Raw genomic sequence first — 15,127 nt, 5'->3', positions numbered from 1 at the left:
CGAGCTTCCTTCCCACCTGCCACCAGTTGCCTCTGCCCTTTCCTCTGACAGTCTTGTCTAACCCTCCCTGACCATGTCTGCTCTGCCCAGCAGTAGAATCCTCCAGACCAAGTCTGTTTCTGGCCCTGAAGCTCCTAGCACAGGGTCTGTGCTCCGCTTCCCCAGGCTTTGGCCATCTGTGCCTGGCATATAGCAGGTGCTTAATAAACATTGTTTGACTTTTTCCTTTTTGAGTGCACCTAGAGATGGTGGACCAATCAATCAATGTGACAAGTACTGCCAGGGGCTGCTTCTAAACTGGGAGTGTGGAGGGTTGGATCATCTGGTCAACGGCCACTTCCATGAACTGAGCAGTACTCACAAAGTGCTGGGTATCCTGTTAAGCATTTACTCAGATTATCCCACTTAAACCTCTCACCAACCCTGCTCGATAGGTAGCATCATCCTTGCATTACAGGAAAGGAAGGTAAGTTTAGAAAGGTGAAGTGACTTGCCCAAGGTCACATAGCCAGCAAAGTAGGGGAAGGCAGGATTCGAATCCAGGTCAGTTGACTCTGTGTGCACATTCCTGACCACAGCATTAAGCTTTTCTTAGGACCTGCCCAGGGGAAGAAGCCCAGGCCCTCTTGCACTAATTCTCCTCCGAAAGAAGAACCCAGGGAGGAGGGCTCGGGGGGAGGGTGGTACAGTGGGTATACCTGCAGTCTCCAGCTCTTTGACACTCTGTCCCAAGGCGTCATAGTAAAGAGTTGCAGAAAAGCAGCATTCTCTGTCCAGACCTGGATTCAAATCCCAACCTTGCCAATATCTGTTGTATTTCTTCTGTGATCTTGGCAGACACTGAACTTCTCTAGTTCTAGGTCCTCCCTCCCTCCCTCCCTCCCTCCCTTCCTTCCTTCCTTCCTTCCTTCCCTTTCCTCCTTGAGGATGGAACCAGGACCTCTTTGCCTGCTACACACCTCTACCACTGTAGCCTCAGTTTTCTCATCTGAAAACTCACCTGCCAAGCTATATGAGGGTCACATGCCAAGCGCCTGGCACAGAGTAGAAGTTTAGCAAATGTCAGCTGTTGCTAAACTTGGACAACGCTGGCCCTCAGGGCAGACTGGGGTTCCCTAGCTCAGTAGCCCATGGGCACACTGCTGGCCCCCTCCAAGCCCCGCCCCCCACCCCAGCTCCCACCAGGTCCGGTAAAGAGGGCACCTGACTGTTGTGGAGGTGAGGAAGAGGAAGGGGAGGTCCGGGGTGGGGCTGACCCCCACAGGAGGTCACCTGGGCAGTTAATCCAGCCTGACGGAGCGGGGATGAGCAGGGAGGAATTAGGGAGCTTACAACATCCTTTCATCCCGAGGCCTCCCGCCCGCCCAGCCTCCCTCCTTCCTTCCTCTCTTTCTGCCCTTTTTCCCCCTCTCCCTCCCTTGCTGGCAGCCCAGCCCTAATAAAATGCAGTGTCTCCAGCGAGTCTGCCCGGCTGCCGCCTTGCTGCTCCTGCCTGCACGCAGCCCTCAAACCAAACTGCTCGGCTTGCCCCGCCTGGCAGCTGCCACCTTAACCCTTGCCAGCCCGCTGGCGTCTGTGGGCTGAGGCCTCTCCCTTCCGCCTCCCTCGGGCATCAGGGGAGGAGAGGGCCTGCTTCCAAGAGGGAGAGGGATGGAGTAGGCGCTGAGGTCCCCCAGCTCTGGAGGCCTGCCAGAGAACCCAGCCCTGTGTGGCTGTGACAGTCAGCCAAGTCCCCTCCGTAAGCCTGGGACCCACTCCTTCTGCCTTCTCATCCTTATTCTGCTTTGTATCTTACAAGATCCCCAGAGGCCAACAGGGTGGGGATTGTTATCCCCATTTGACAGATGAGGACACTGAGGGCCTGCCTGGGAGTGCCAGGCTGAGCTGGGTGGTGGTGCCCATTTTCTAAACAAGACTCTTTCCATTACAGGGAGCCGCCTCTGCCTTGGTGCTCCTGTGCGTGCACGTGTGTGCGTGTGTCTGACATCGGGGTGACCTGAGTGTTTGTGCACCGGTGTGCTCTGGGGTGCCTAGATCTCTCGGGGTGTACGGCTTTGGATTTGCTATGTTCGTGTGATGCTAATGTGTCTCAAGTGTGCTTGTGTCTATGGCGGTGCCTGCAGATGAGCCATTGGCCTCATGTGGGAGTGCATGCAAGTGTGACAGAGAGATGTCACCGTGTATCCTGGTATGTGTGTTTGTGTATCAGACAGTGAAGCAGGTTGGCAGCACGTGTGTGTGTGTGTGTGTGTGTGTGTGTGTGTTCATACTGTCCCCCTCTGCCCAGATGTGGCACTCACACACTCCTCCATTCATTCCTGCCACCCCCAGATCTCATCTCCAAAGCCTCCACCAATTGGGGTCTGGAAGAGGAGGGTGGCAGCAGCCCTGGCCCGGGCAGTCAGCAGCAGCGATTCGGACTGCAGCCTGAGGCCTCCCCAAGAAGGTCAACACAGTGGCCAGGGACCCTGCCAGCTGTGGGAGCAGTGGTGTTCCCCCTGCCTGAAGCTCCACCCTCACCCAAGCTGGGAGGGACAGGAGGCGAGGGGCTGGGAGCGCCTGGGCGTGGAGGCAGGGGGTTTACACGCGTGTGCAAGCATGTCTGCGTGTGAGCTCAAGATCAAAGAGCAGCCCCGAGGTGACCTGGCAGCAGCGGCAGTGGTGGCGGAGGGCAGCTGGCTGACAGGGAACGCCAAGCCACCAGGCAGAGTGGAGTCAGGGAGACCGCAGCTGGCAGCCTCCTCCCCCGACCTACCCAGACTGGGGGCCGACACCAGGTTAGGAGCACCTGTCACCTGGGCCCCGGCCTGGCCCAGCCCTCTAGCAGGGGTTCCCCATGGGCCCTGTCCCCCAGGAGCCTCTTAGCTCCCAGGTTCCTCCCCATCAGACCCCTTCCCCAACTCCCAGGCCTCCCCCCAGGAGCTGCCTGCTTCCAGCCTCCATTCAAAGAGTGCAGTGGTCATTTTCTTCTTTTTTATTAACATTATATATAAAGATGGGTCCAGTAAGAAAGCAGAAATGAGAAGGCTGGGGGGCGGTGAGAGCTGGCTTCGATCCTATGCCCCTGGGGTGGGACTCAGAGACCCCCCATGTCTCTCCTCACTCCTGACCTCCCACAAAACCCCAATCCAGCCGGAGCCCACATCCCTCTTTCTCTCAGCTCGGAACACAGGGAGGTTGGAGAAGGCCACATAAATAGGAAACCACAGTGGGAGGGGGCCGCTTTTCTCCCTCGCTCTTAAAAAAAAATACATACTATATATAAAGCTACAGTCTTTTACCTCTCCGTTTCCTCCATGTTTTACCACATCAGGGGTATAAGAAAGTTAGCTTTGGGGGGCGCCTGGGCTGGGGAGGGGCAGTGCCACCAGCCTTCCAGGGACCCAGTGGCCCTGCCAGCCCTCCCCACTAAGGCACTGAGTATCCCTCTTCCCTTCCTGTCTCCCACACACCTCACCCTGCACTCTCCAGCTCAGCAGGAGCAATCTGTTTCCAAGGCCACGGGAAAGGGGGTGTCTGGGGGCTTGTCTTGCCTGGTATGTCTCCTTGGAGATTTGGAGTTTGGCACCCAAACTGCCAACTTACTGGAGAAGAGGTGAGGTGGGACGGAGGCAGACGGTAGCTGCCCACCCGAGGGGAGACTTGGTCCTATCTGTTAACAATGCCCTTTGTTTTCCTATTTTTCAACAGCTTTTAAAATCGAAGTTGTGCAAAGTCCTGTACACAGAAGAAGAAATGGGAAAACAGGGGAGACCCCCCCATTCCCAACACTGGAGTGGGGAGATGGCTCCTTTCATGCTTCCCTTGAAAGCCCCAGATATTCAGATTCCCTCACTTGGGGGGTTTCTTTGGTTTAACCCTCAAATCCTAACCAAGGGCTAGAAGTGCAGGGTGGGGGGCTAGGTCAGGTCCCCATCCTGAGGCCCAGTCATGATGTCCAATGTCTTTTTTGGCAGAAAGGCCTTGCAGGAGAGGGAGGGCCCAGGTTGCTGAGGAGAAACCAGGTCTGGCAGGGGTTAGGATCCATGACACCTGGTCTCCCAGCTCCTCCACGCCTAAGGTCTCCAGTCAGGGGAGCAAGTACTATTACGTCTTAGAAGGTGGCGGTGATGAGCCATTTAGAGCCAATCCAGGCTCCAGGAGCAGAAGGGGAACCACAGTCCCTCCAGGGGCGGCATGCCCCAATATCTGTAGGGGTATCCCAGTTCTAAGCAGGAGAGGGAAGTTCAGGGGACATCCTTGGTCCATGCAAATTTCACTGGAAGTTCTTGTTTCCTGGAAGAAGGGGCGGGGGAAACAGGAGCTTTGCCCCTAGCTCCTCCATGATTCCTGAGTGTCGGCTAGGACGGAGGCACCTTCTGCCTGGTCCCGGGGGTCCTTCGGTGGGGGTGCAAGCCAGATGGGTGTTCAGTACACAGCCCCAGGGTTGGGCGGGGGCCCGGGGGAAGCATGGTGCAGGGTGGCTGGCTGAGGCGGCTGCTGCTGTAAGTGGGGTCCACTCAGGTTCTGTGCGTGGTACCAGGAGTTGGTAGGGTCGTCCAGGTAGCTGGGGGAGGCACTGTATGGGAGCGGTGGGGGTAGCTGACTGCGGGCAGTGGCCGGAGCTGAGTGGGAAGAGGTGTCCCAGAGGGCTGGCGATGGCGGTGAGTTGCAGGCCATGGAATCGCTGTTGTTGGGACTGTGCTCGAGGGGCACCTCCCCATTCTTGTAGAGCTTCTTGAACTTGGATCGACGGTTCTGGAACCAGATTTTCACCTGGGCAGGACAAGAAAGGGGTAGCTAGTTAGCCTCTCAGAATGCCACAGGAAAACCCCACAGGGAACCCAACCCAGAGAAGGTGAGGCTAGTACCTAAGAAAATCAGGTGAAACCCATCATCCTCAGAATCCAATATTTTTCCCCCCAATCTGTGATAAAATTGTGGCCAGGAACTTTTGACTGCCTGGTCCAGGTTCTATTCTGCCATTAAGTGTGACCTTGGGCAAGTTGCTTAACCTCTCTGGTCTCACCTTCCTCTGCAAAATGGGAGTGACAGCACAATTTCCTACCTCATAGGATCATTATGAGGCTCAAATAAGTTAGGACATATGAAAATTTAGAGCAGCCTGGTATATAGTAAGCACTCAATAAAAGGAAGCCCGAGGGGGACATGGGCAGTTCTCCTTGTTTCCTGGAAGAAGAGGCAAGGAAAACAGGGGCTTTGCCCCTAGCTCCTCCATGATTGCTGAGCTAGGACAGAGGCACCTTCTGCCTGGTCCTTCAGTGGGGGGTGCAAGCCAGATAGGTGTTCAGTTTGTGGCATTTCGTTCACCTTAGATGCCCATAAACAAAGGTGCCCAGATACATAGAGACAAACATACACCCACACATGCATTTCTATACTCACACACACGCCAGACTATAAAGCTACACGCATTCATAGATACACCCAGATAAACACTCCATAGCATGAGCAGCCACATTCACATATCCAGGCTTGAAGTTATTTGGGTTCAGGCTGGGTAGTGGGGGGACCTGGGAACTCAGGAGCAGGTGAGCCATGATTCCCCAAATTTCCCTTGGGGTATCTCCCCCTCCCCCTGCTGCTCCCCACCCCATGACTGGTACAAACAATGAATCAGCTTCTCTACTGGGTGACCCAGATTCCCGGGGACCAGGCCCCACGCAGCCAGCCACAACCAAGGCCCGTCTGTCAACACCTGTAGGGAGCCTGGTGTCCGCCACTCCTCCCCTGAGCAGTGACAGGCTGCTGGGGACTTTAGGGACACACTGAAGATGGGGGTGGGGGTTCCACTTTCCAGTCTCCATCTGCCTTTGGTCAGGAACCTCTCCTCTTGACCCCTGGCAGATGCAGGGTAGAGAATCTGGTTGCTGGGCAGGAATGTGGGGTTTTGATAAAAGCATGCATTTTGGTATTGCCCACTGGTGTGCAGTCACATACTTGTCCTCCATTTTTGTATGCAATGACATTCTTGAAGGATCACGCTCCTCATGTGAGCATTCCCATGTTTGTGCAGACCCTGACACGTGTGCAAACATATACCCTGTACGCATGCACGCCGCACCCTTTGGTGCACCCGCCTAGTATGGAGGAAAAACACAACGTGGACTCCTATGACTTGACCAGCAATGCTGGGGACCTTGGGAACTAGGGATTCTGGGGTGCGCTCATCTCTTTCTGGGATAGATATACACATTTGCACAGGCTCACAACTATTCACACTTACACAGCATGTGCTAACGCCCAACATTGCAACAAAAGTTGAAACTTGGGAGTCCCTCGTCCCAACAGCAAGGGTTTCCCCGAGCATGCAGAGAGCTCTTATTTGTTAGCCAAGCTCGGGGGCCCTCGGGAATCCTGGGATCCCGCATGCTGCCACCGTCCGGAGACCCTCGATCTCCCAGTATCTACCTGTGTCTGCGTGAGGCCCAGCTGCGCGGCCAGTTCTGCGCGCTCGGGCAGCGCCAGGTACTGGGCCTTCTGGAAGCGACGCTGCAGGGCGGCCAGTTGGTAGCTGGAGTAGATGGTGCGCGGCTTTCGGACCTTCTTGGGCTTCCCGTTCACCATGCGCACCTCGGCTTCCGGCTCCTCTTTCACCGACACTGCAGGAAAAGCACCGGGTTGGGGGCGGTTCAGCTTTGGCCTGAGACCCTTGCGTGCTCCAGAGCCCCGCGGGTCGCGGTTCCCTCTGGCCCACCGACTCGCCCCGGGATTTCCGGGCGGCGCTCTCTGCCGCCCGCGCCGGGGGAGGGAGCCTCGGCGACGGAGCCGGACCGGCGGCCGCCCACGACGCGGCGCTCCCAGCTCCGCGCCCGGCCCGGGAGCCCAGCCCCGGCGATAGCAACCGCCTGGACCAGGACCGCCGCGGCTTCGCTCCCGACGCCCTCCCAGCTCGCCCCCCAGCCTCCAGGATCCTGCCGCCCGGCTGCTGGCCGCCCCCTTCAGTCCCACCTGGCCGACGGCTGCTCCTAGCTCTTTTTCCATACTCCTTCCCCGTTTTGATCTTCTATTGTAGAATAGTTTTAGGTTTTCCAAAAAGTTGCAAAAATAATGCACTTCCTTCTTTCCTTTCCCTCTTTTCTTTTTCTTTTCATTCCTTCTTTACTTTCTCCCTCTCCTCCTTTCCACTGTTCTTTCTTCTGTCCTTTCGCTCTTTCTTTCCACATTTCCTTCTTGCTGTCTCCACCTTTTTCACCTTCTCTGCTTCTCTGTCTCTATTTCCCCTTTTGCCAGGAGCCTCCCACTACTCCTGGTCACCCCAGCCCACGACCAAAGAAGGGTCCTTGGAGCTTCTTCCAGTCCCTGCTGTCTAGCCTCAAGTCCTCGACGACCCGATGGAGGGCCGCCTGTTGAAGTGTCCCCGAAATCACCTCGATTCAGAGTTTCCCTGACAAGCCAGAGCTCCTTGTTCTCCCAGCTCACCCGGATCCTGGATCCTCACCCGAGACTGCGACACAGCGGCGCATAGCAGGCTCCGCGTCTCTAACGCTCAGTCTCGGCACTGAGGGTCGTCTGCCCCTCTGGGGGATCATCTAGCCCACCTCCTCTGACTGCAGGCAGTGCAATTTTTACCCTTCAGGTCTAGATTTAAGCTTCCATTCCCCCGCATTTGTCTCCCGCGGGAACCTTCTAGGGTCTCCGACCCTCCCGGCGATCCCCCCCTGGTCCTCACCTGGGTCCTGGGCAGGCAGCGGCTGCTCCCGGTACGGTCCGTATTGCCGGTAGGAGGTTCCATAGGTATATTCCGACTTGGGCGAGTAAGCGCCAGTGCCCGCGAGCCCATTGAGATTGAACTGGTGGTGGTAAGTGTAGGGGTTCACGGTCTGGCCGTAAGGCTGGCCTGAGTAGTAGTCGTGCTGGGGAGCGCTGTAGTAGCCCAGGTCCGTGACGGAAGACTCGGGCAGGGTGGGCGAGTCCTTGGAGCCCGCATGGCAGCTAAGCGAGCTGGAGATATCTGTGAGGATGCTGCTGAGTTTGCGATCGAAGGAGCCACTCATGCTGGCGGGCGCCGCACCTCCCCCGGGCTGGCCTCCGCCGAGGAGCGCCGAAGTGGAGAAGAGCTCTGAGAAGTCGGAGACCAGGCTGGGTGTGTGTGTGTGTGTCCACAAGGCGAGGGGAGGGCCGGGTCGCGTCTCGGGGGAGGGGGTGGCCGAGGGGCGCTCAGACCATCGCCAGTCAGTCGGGCTTTCTCTGCGCGCCTCTCTTCGCGTCCCAAGCCAGAGTCAAATGCTGCCAGCTCCGCCCGGCCAGCCGGTTATAGACTCAATGTTGGAGTCGCAGAGGGAGGCTCCTGCGCGCTGATTGGCTGCAAGTCTTGCCTTGGAGGCAAAACACGCTCTCGCTCTCTTGCTCGCCCCCCCCCATTCTTTGTTGTTACCCAAAACGCAGGCGCGCGCGCGCGCGCACACACACACACACACACACACACACACACACAGAGTTGCTCCTTCTATCTTCTTAGTCCAGATAAACTCTGGGGAAGGGGTGACTTTGCAGAGCCCCCAGTATCCTTCATCTGTTTTCTAGGCTGGGGGTGGGCTTAGATGCAATGGGGAAGGAGGGGAATTTAACCATTGGGTGTTTGTGGAAGGAGGTGGTCCAAGATGAGTGTGTGTGTGTGTGTGTGTGTGTGTGCGCGCGCGCGCGCCCGCTATGCAAGTGTCAGTTGATGAAGTGATAAGGACTCAAGGTCCATGAAAATGTTTTAATCTCTCTTAAGATCAGAAAGAAAAAAGATTACTTCTTTTGGGTTAAAAAGATGTTTGACTATATTCATATGCTATCTTTATAGCCATTCAGTCATAAAATGTAATTTAAAAAAATGTATGGAAGCAGGGACCCACCTTGCAAAAGCACCTTGGGCCTACAAAAGTAATCATTTGGCTTTGGGAGGATCCTATAGGGGCAAGGCTGTATGAATTTAGGGACTGATGGGGAGGATGGGGGGTATGCTAGAGCTATCTCCCAAACTACCTGTGCACAGTTTCAGGGATAGCACAGGTTGAATGGAAGGAAAAAGGGACCTGGTGTCCCCATATGGTTAGTAAGGACACAGGCTGACTCTCTGTGTGCTTCAGGAAGTCTAGGGGCAGATTTTGTGCAGTATGGGATAGCAGTGAGGAGTGTGGGCATTTTTAGGGTTCAAATGTATGGGACAGGAGTGCTTGGGGGTGTGTTCCACAGTGTACAGGGATGTTCAGAGAATGCAGGTGTGTATGTGAGAAAGTTTGGCAGTGGGGGGGGGTAGGGGGGGGCATGGGAAAGGAGAATGAGCTGCCATGCAGATGTGTATAGACTTCTCAGTACCTTCCCAGTCCCCAATAGGGGAAGTCATGATGCTACATTGATCTCTTTTGCACCATGGAGTTCCGGATGAAGGGTTCCCTACCTGAGGATCCCCAGAGCCTGGTCCTCTTTGGTCTACAAAGCCCAGTTCCTAGGTCATCCTAGCTGTTCCAGACACCTAGCCCATTTATTCATTCCACCCCTACTTCTGACCCCCACCTTTCTTTGGAGGGAGGAAGACCTTCTACCAATCTCACTTCTTTTCCTGCCCACTTCTTCCCCCATGCCATGTCTCTATGTCCTGCACTCTCCTGGCCAACGCGTGCCAGCGAGGACACGCGGTGCCAGCGCGCCACCTCGTGGTTACATCTGGGCTTGGCACCTCCCCAAGTCCGGTGTCTATCCCAGCACCCGGGAGGGGTCTCTTGCGTAGACGGAGAAGTGTGCAGAGACCCTGTGCCCCTTTCCAAGGCCAGAGCCCCCGGCATTCTGCTGAGGCTGGAAGAACTTTGAGAGCTGCTGTTGGCGGAGACAGAGGATCGCGGTTGAGGCCCAGGGGCAGGAGCGAGTGCCTTCCTGGCCTGGGCCGCCCCGGAGGCCGCCCTCCGCGTGGGAAAGGTGGGGGCGGGGGCGGGCGCGGGGAGCGCTATCTGTCTGTCTATCTGCGCGTCCCCCCAGCGCCTATCGCCAGCCGCTCTGAGCCCGTGGCGGGGCGAGTTGCCACCCGCTCTGGATGCCCTCTGTTCTGGTGCCAAGAGGGAGCCCAGAGAGCCTGCGGCGTTCCGGGGCAGGAAGGGCACTGGGCGGGCGGGCTCCCCTCTGAGGGAGGATGGGAGCGGGAGAGGCAGCCAGGGCCTGCTTGGAGCCCCCAACTCCCCACAGAGAAGGGACAGCGTCGTCGGGCAAGCCGTGTCTCAGGTTCATTTCATTCATTCAACTGAGAGCAGAAGGAACAGGTGACTCAGAAGCCTCATGCTTTCTGCCTCCGACCCCACCCAACCCGTGGCTCCCCAGTAGTCAATGAGCTCAGCCCTGGAAATCTGGAAGCCTGAAGGTGGTGGTGGTGGTGGGTCGCATGAGGATAATTTCTAAATTCTGGTGTTTTTTTTTTTTTTTTTTTTTTTTTTTTTTTAACTGGGGATTGAACCCAGGGGCAGTTTACCACTGAGCCACATCCCTAGCCTCCTCCTGTTTTTAATTTTTTTTTTTTAACTTTGAGACAGTTCTCCCAAAGCAGCTTAAGGCCTCACTGATTTGCTGAAGTTGGCCTCAAACTTGCAATCCTCCTTCTTCGATCTCCAGAGTCTCCAGAATTACAGGTATGCCCAGCCCATTCAGGAAATTCTAAGAGTTCTAGAAAGGGACTGAAACTGCAACATTAGGGACTTGAAGGAACAATTATTTGGTGAAGTCATGCTGACATCTTGTCCCCCATTGCACTGCATGCCAGGGACTGCTGTTCCTGTTCTCTGCTGCCTTCCAGATCCCTAAGACAGTGCTCAGTAGATATTTGTTGAGTGTCTAAATGAGAATCTCTGACACCAAAGAGGGATTGAACCATCTTGGTGCTGCTCTGGCAAACCCCTGGCTGAGGCTGAGCCATGTCTGTAGGAGGAATGGGCCAGGCAGAAGACTCCAGGGCCAAAAGAGGAGCGACTTCCTAAATGGGGCATCCTGAGTGGGCCCACTGAGGGACCAACCGGAATGGAACCACCAACAGCTGGGTGGGAGAGGTAACTGAAGGATGCAGTGGGACCAGTGCCACCCACTGGACCTCACCTGGGCTAACAAGATGAGCAAGTGTTGGCTGGAGGCCTGCCCTGGGTGGAAAGGTGAAGCAGGGCAGCCAGTGCCTCTGGGAGGCTGGTGGGAGGGAAAGAGGGCAGCACTGGCTGATGTCCAAAACAAGGTCCATTGCCCACCCTGGCTTTGGCACGGAGAAAGGTACCTGTTGAAGCAAGCTGGTCCCTGGAGCCCAGGTATCATGCAGCCTAGGAACCACCACAGGAACTGGGATGGCTCTGTCTGAGGGGAGGAACTCAAAGGAGGAACCAAGCCCAACGAGAACAGGCCAGGCCTTGCTATCTCCCTTGCCCGGGGAGCTGGCGCCATCTAGTGGTCATCATGAGGCAGTGTCCAGCTCCACTAGGCCGACCGGAAGTGGGCCACCTGCAGGGGACAAGGTCATCCCTCACAGAAGGAATGTTATCTATTTACTTATTCAGTTCCATCGTCACCATCAATACCCCCTGGCTTCCCTTACCCCTTCTGACCGCCCATCTTTGTCCAGCCAGTGTTCCTTCCCTGGAGTTTCTCGTTTGTAAATAAAAAAGTGGATTGTTTTTTGGCCTTTCAAGTCCCTTCTAGCTTTAATATTCTCTGATTCTAAATACTAGGACTCTCCTGTAGCTTAAGGGTGACCTCCCCACTATCTTCTCACCAACTCCCTCAGAGATACACCCCAGCACTCTGCAGGCTGGACCTCCTTCCGAAGTCCCTCATCCACAGTAAATCGTCATGGAGCCTCTGTGCTGTGTCAGACTGTGTCAGGGGATGTGATGACCAAGACAGACACGGTGCCACCTCCATGGATCCCGGGTTCCAATAGGAAAAGTGGACACATAGGTGAATAGTTTCACTACTGTGTGATGTGTGCTGGAACAGGGGTAGCACAGACTTCTGTGACCACCCAGCGAGGCCCAACCCTTCTCCAGGTCAGGAGGGGACCTGAAGTGAGACCTGGAGGATGTGTGGGACTTGGCCTGGAAAGGCAGAGGTGGGGGGGAGGGGCTCCCAGCCACTGGAATAGTCGGCTTGAAACCATTGAAGTATTTTCATTTTAGAAGGGTCTCTCTGACCGCAGTGGGGGATAGAGCATTCAGGGGACAGGATTGGAGGCTAAGGGCCCATATAGAAGGCCATTGTATAATTCAAGCAAGAGGGATCCGTGGTCTGGGTTAAGGTAGAGGCAGGTGGTGGAGAGCAGTGATGTGAGAGAGAGCAAGGAGGGGGGGACCACAGAGCTAGAGAGAGGGTTGGGTGTGGATTGTAGGGAGGGTGTTCAGGAGAATATCACCCAAACTTCTGATTTGGACAACTGAGTGGAAAGTTGAGGCTATTCTCTGAAAGAGAGAACCCTAAAAAGAGAGGATACATGATGGGAAAGACGATGTGTCCATTTTTTTAACTTTTCATTGGAGTATAACATGCTTGCAAAAATGTACTCAAGTCATAATCAATGAATTTGCACAAATCAAACATAGCCGTGTACCTGGCATCTGGCAGAGCATTGGTGGAAAAACCTTAGCTGTACTTAGAAGCCCCAGAAGGTAAACATCAACCTTCTCCTAGCAAAGTAGGTCTATTTTGCACCATTTTGACTTTCATGTAAGTATGTATTTTTGGAGGCTGGGATTGTGGCTCAGTGGTAGAATACTCGCCTCGTCTGTGCGAGACCCTGGGTTTGATCCTTAGCACCACATGAAAAAATAAATAAATAAGTGAAATAAAGGTATTGTGTCCAACTGCAACTAAAAAATACATTTAAAAAAAGTATGTACTTTTGTGTCTGTCTTTTTTTTTGGGATGGGGGGTGCTCTGGAGATCAAGCCCAGGACCTTGCACATAATAAGCACATGTCTACCACTGAACTGCACCCTAGCCATGTATCTGGCTTTTTTGGCTCAACAATTGGTTGTAAGATTTACCCATGTTATTGGATATATTTGTAGGTGGTTTATTTTCACCACTGCATGTGAGTATTCTGTCATGTAAATATGTCACCATATTTATCCTGCTGTTGATGGGCATGTGAGTCATTTCCAGTTTGGAATGATCCTGAATGGTACGGCTCTGATTATTCTTCTATCTTTTGGTACACGTGTGTATCATGCTGCTGTTAACTGCCTAAAGGTGGATGTGAGCCATGGAGTGTATGTATAATCAGCTTTCGAAGGTACTGCCAATAGTTCTCTAAAGTGGTTGCTTTATTAGTTTAATTGTGAATCATGTTGAGTTGGAGCATCTTTGAGACAGACACCTAGGAAGAGCTGTCCGGCAGGAGTTGGCTACAGGCTACACAGATCTGAAAAATCTGTAAATAAGCTGGAAATGATTAGACCAGAAACTATGCAACTCCTGGGGGGGGGAACTTAGGGTTTTTTCCCAGCATATAGGCATATGCAATGACTTTCTCTACAGGACCCCTAAAGCTCAGGAAATCATGCCAAGAGTTTATAAATGGGATGGCATCAAATTAAAAAGCTTCTGCACAGGGTTGGAGAGATAGCTTAGAGGTAAAGCAGTTGCCTAGCATGTATGAAGCCCTGGGTTCAATCCCCATCAACACATAAAAAACAAACAAACAAACAAAGAAGATTTTTAAAAAGCTTCTGCACAGCAAAGGAAAACAATAGGAGAGTGAAGAAAGAACCTATGGGATGGGAGAAAATCTTTGCTAGCTACTCTTCTGACAGAGGATTAACATCTAGGATATATAAAGAACACAAAAAAACTTTACACTAAAAAATCAAAATACCCAATTAATAAATGGGCAAATGAATTAAACAGACACTTCTCAAAAGAATACAAATAGTCAACAAAATATGAAAATATGCTCAACATCATTAGCAATTAGGGCAATTGAAACACTGAAATTTCATCTCACACCAGTCAGAATAGCAGTCATCTCGTATACAAATAATAGGGGCTGGGCTTGTGGCTCAGTGGTAGAGCGCTCGCCTAGCATGCATGAGGCACGGGGTTTGATCCTCAGCACCACATTAAAAATAAAGATGTTCGGGCTGGGGATGTGGCTCAAGCGGTAGCGCGCTTGCCTGGCATGCGTGCGGCCCGAATGTGATCCTCAGCACCACATACAAACAAAGATATTGTGTTCGCCAAAAAAAAAAAAAAAAAAAAAAAACTAAAAAATACATATATATATATTAAAAAAAAGATGTTGTGTCCACCTAAAACTAATATATAGAGATTTTGAAGGTTTTTTTAAAACTTTTTTTTAGATGTCAACGGACCTTTATTTTTATTTATTGATATGTGGTGCTGAGAATCGAACCCATGCTTCATACATGCTAGGCAAGCACTCTGCCACTGAGCCATGGCCCCAGCCCCTAAAAACTAATAGTGGCACATACCTGTAATCCAGCAGCTCAGGAGGCCAGGGCAGGAGGATCGTTGAGTTCAAAGCCAGCCTCAGCAAAAGTGAGGTACTAAGCAACTCAGTGAGACCCTGTCTCTAAATAAAATACAAAATAGGGCTGGGGATGTGGCTCAGTGGTTGAGTGCCCCTGAGTTCAATCCCTAGTACCCACCCCCCAAAAGAAGAATACAAATAATAATAAATGCTGGAGAGGACGTGGAGAAAAAGGGACACTTTTACACTGTTGGTGGGACTGTAAATTAGTATAGCCACTATGGAAATCAGTATAGAGGTTCCTTAAAAGATTAGACATGGACCACCAAATGACCCAGCTAACCACTCCTCGGTATCTGTCTTGAAGAATTAAAATCATCTTACTTCAGTGATCCACGCATACCCATGTTTATAGCAGCACAATTCACAACAGCCAAACTATGGAACCAGCCTAGGTGTCCATCAAAGGATGAATGCATAAAGAAAATGTGATACACACACACACACACACACACACACAATGGAATTTTATTCATCCATAAACAAAAATCAAATGATGTCATTTGAAGGAAAATGGATGGAACTGGAGACCATTATATTAAGCAAAATAAGTCTAACTCAGAAAGTCAAGGGTCATATGTTTTCTCTCCTAAGCATCAGCTAGAGAGGAACAAGAAAAAGAAAGATGGG

The 15,127-nt window shown here is 53.0% G+C and overlaps 1 protein-coding gene across 1 annotated transcript; it reads right to left on the bottom strand.

Moving 5' to 3' along the window:
• Positions 1-4,286: 4,286 nt before the first annotated feature.
• Positions 4,287-8,198, bottom strand: DLX3 (distal-less homeobox 3). The gene is made up of 3 exons (XM_081272823.1): positions 7,673-8,198; positions 6,412-6,602; positions 4,287-4,755 (listed from the first exon to the last, which is right to left on the bottom strand). Exons 1-3 carry the CDS (start codon positions 7,995-7,997, stop codon positions 4,408-4,410), a joined length of 864 nt encoding a protein of 287 aa, XP_081128949.1. The 5' UTR covers positions 7,998-8,198; the 3' UTR covers positions 4,287-4,407.
• Between the last annotated feature and the right edge of the window lie 6,929 nt (positions 8,199-15,127).

The sequence above is a fragment of the Spermophilus citellus genome (assembly GCF_964194105.1).
Source record: "Spermophilus citellus genome assembly, chromosome: 17".
Taxonomy (NCBI): domain Eukaryota; kingdom Metazoa; phylum Chordata; class Mammalia; order Rodentia; family Sciuridae; genus Spermophilus; species Spermophilus citellus.
The sequence above is the reverse complement of the archived record's forward strand: the minus strand, read 5'-3'. Positions and strand labels throughout refer to the sequence as shown.

Coding starts and splice junctions, on each gene's coding strand:
- DLX3 (XM_081272823.1), bottom strand. CDS start 7,997: ATGAGTGGCTCCTTCGATCGCAAACTCAGCAGCATCCTCACAGATATC. Junction 6,603..7,672: donor GCTGCCTGCCCAGGACCCAG/GTGAGGACCAGG, acceptor CTTTTCCTGCAG/TGTCGGTGAAAGAGGAGCCG. Junction 4,756..6,411: donor TGGGCCTCACGCAGACACAG/GTAGATACTGGG, acceptor TGTCCTGCCCAG/GTGAAAATCTGGTTCCAGAA.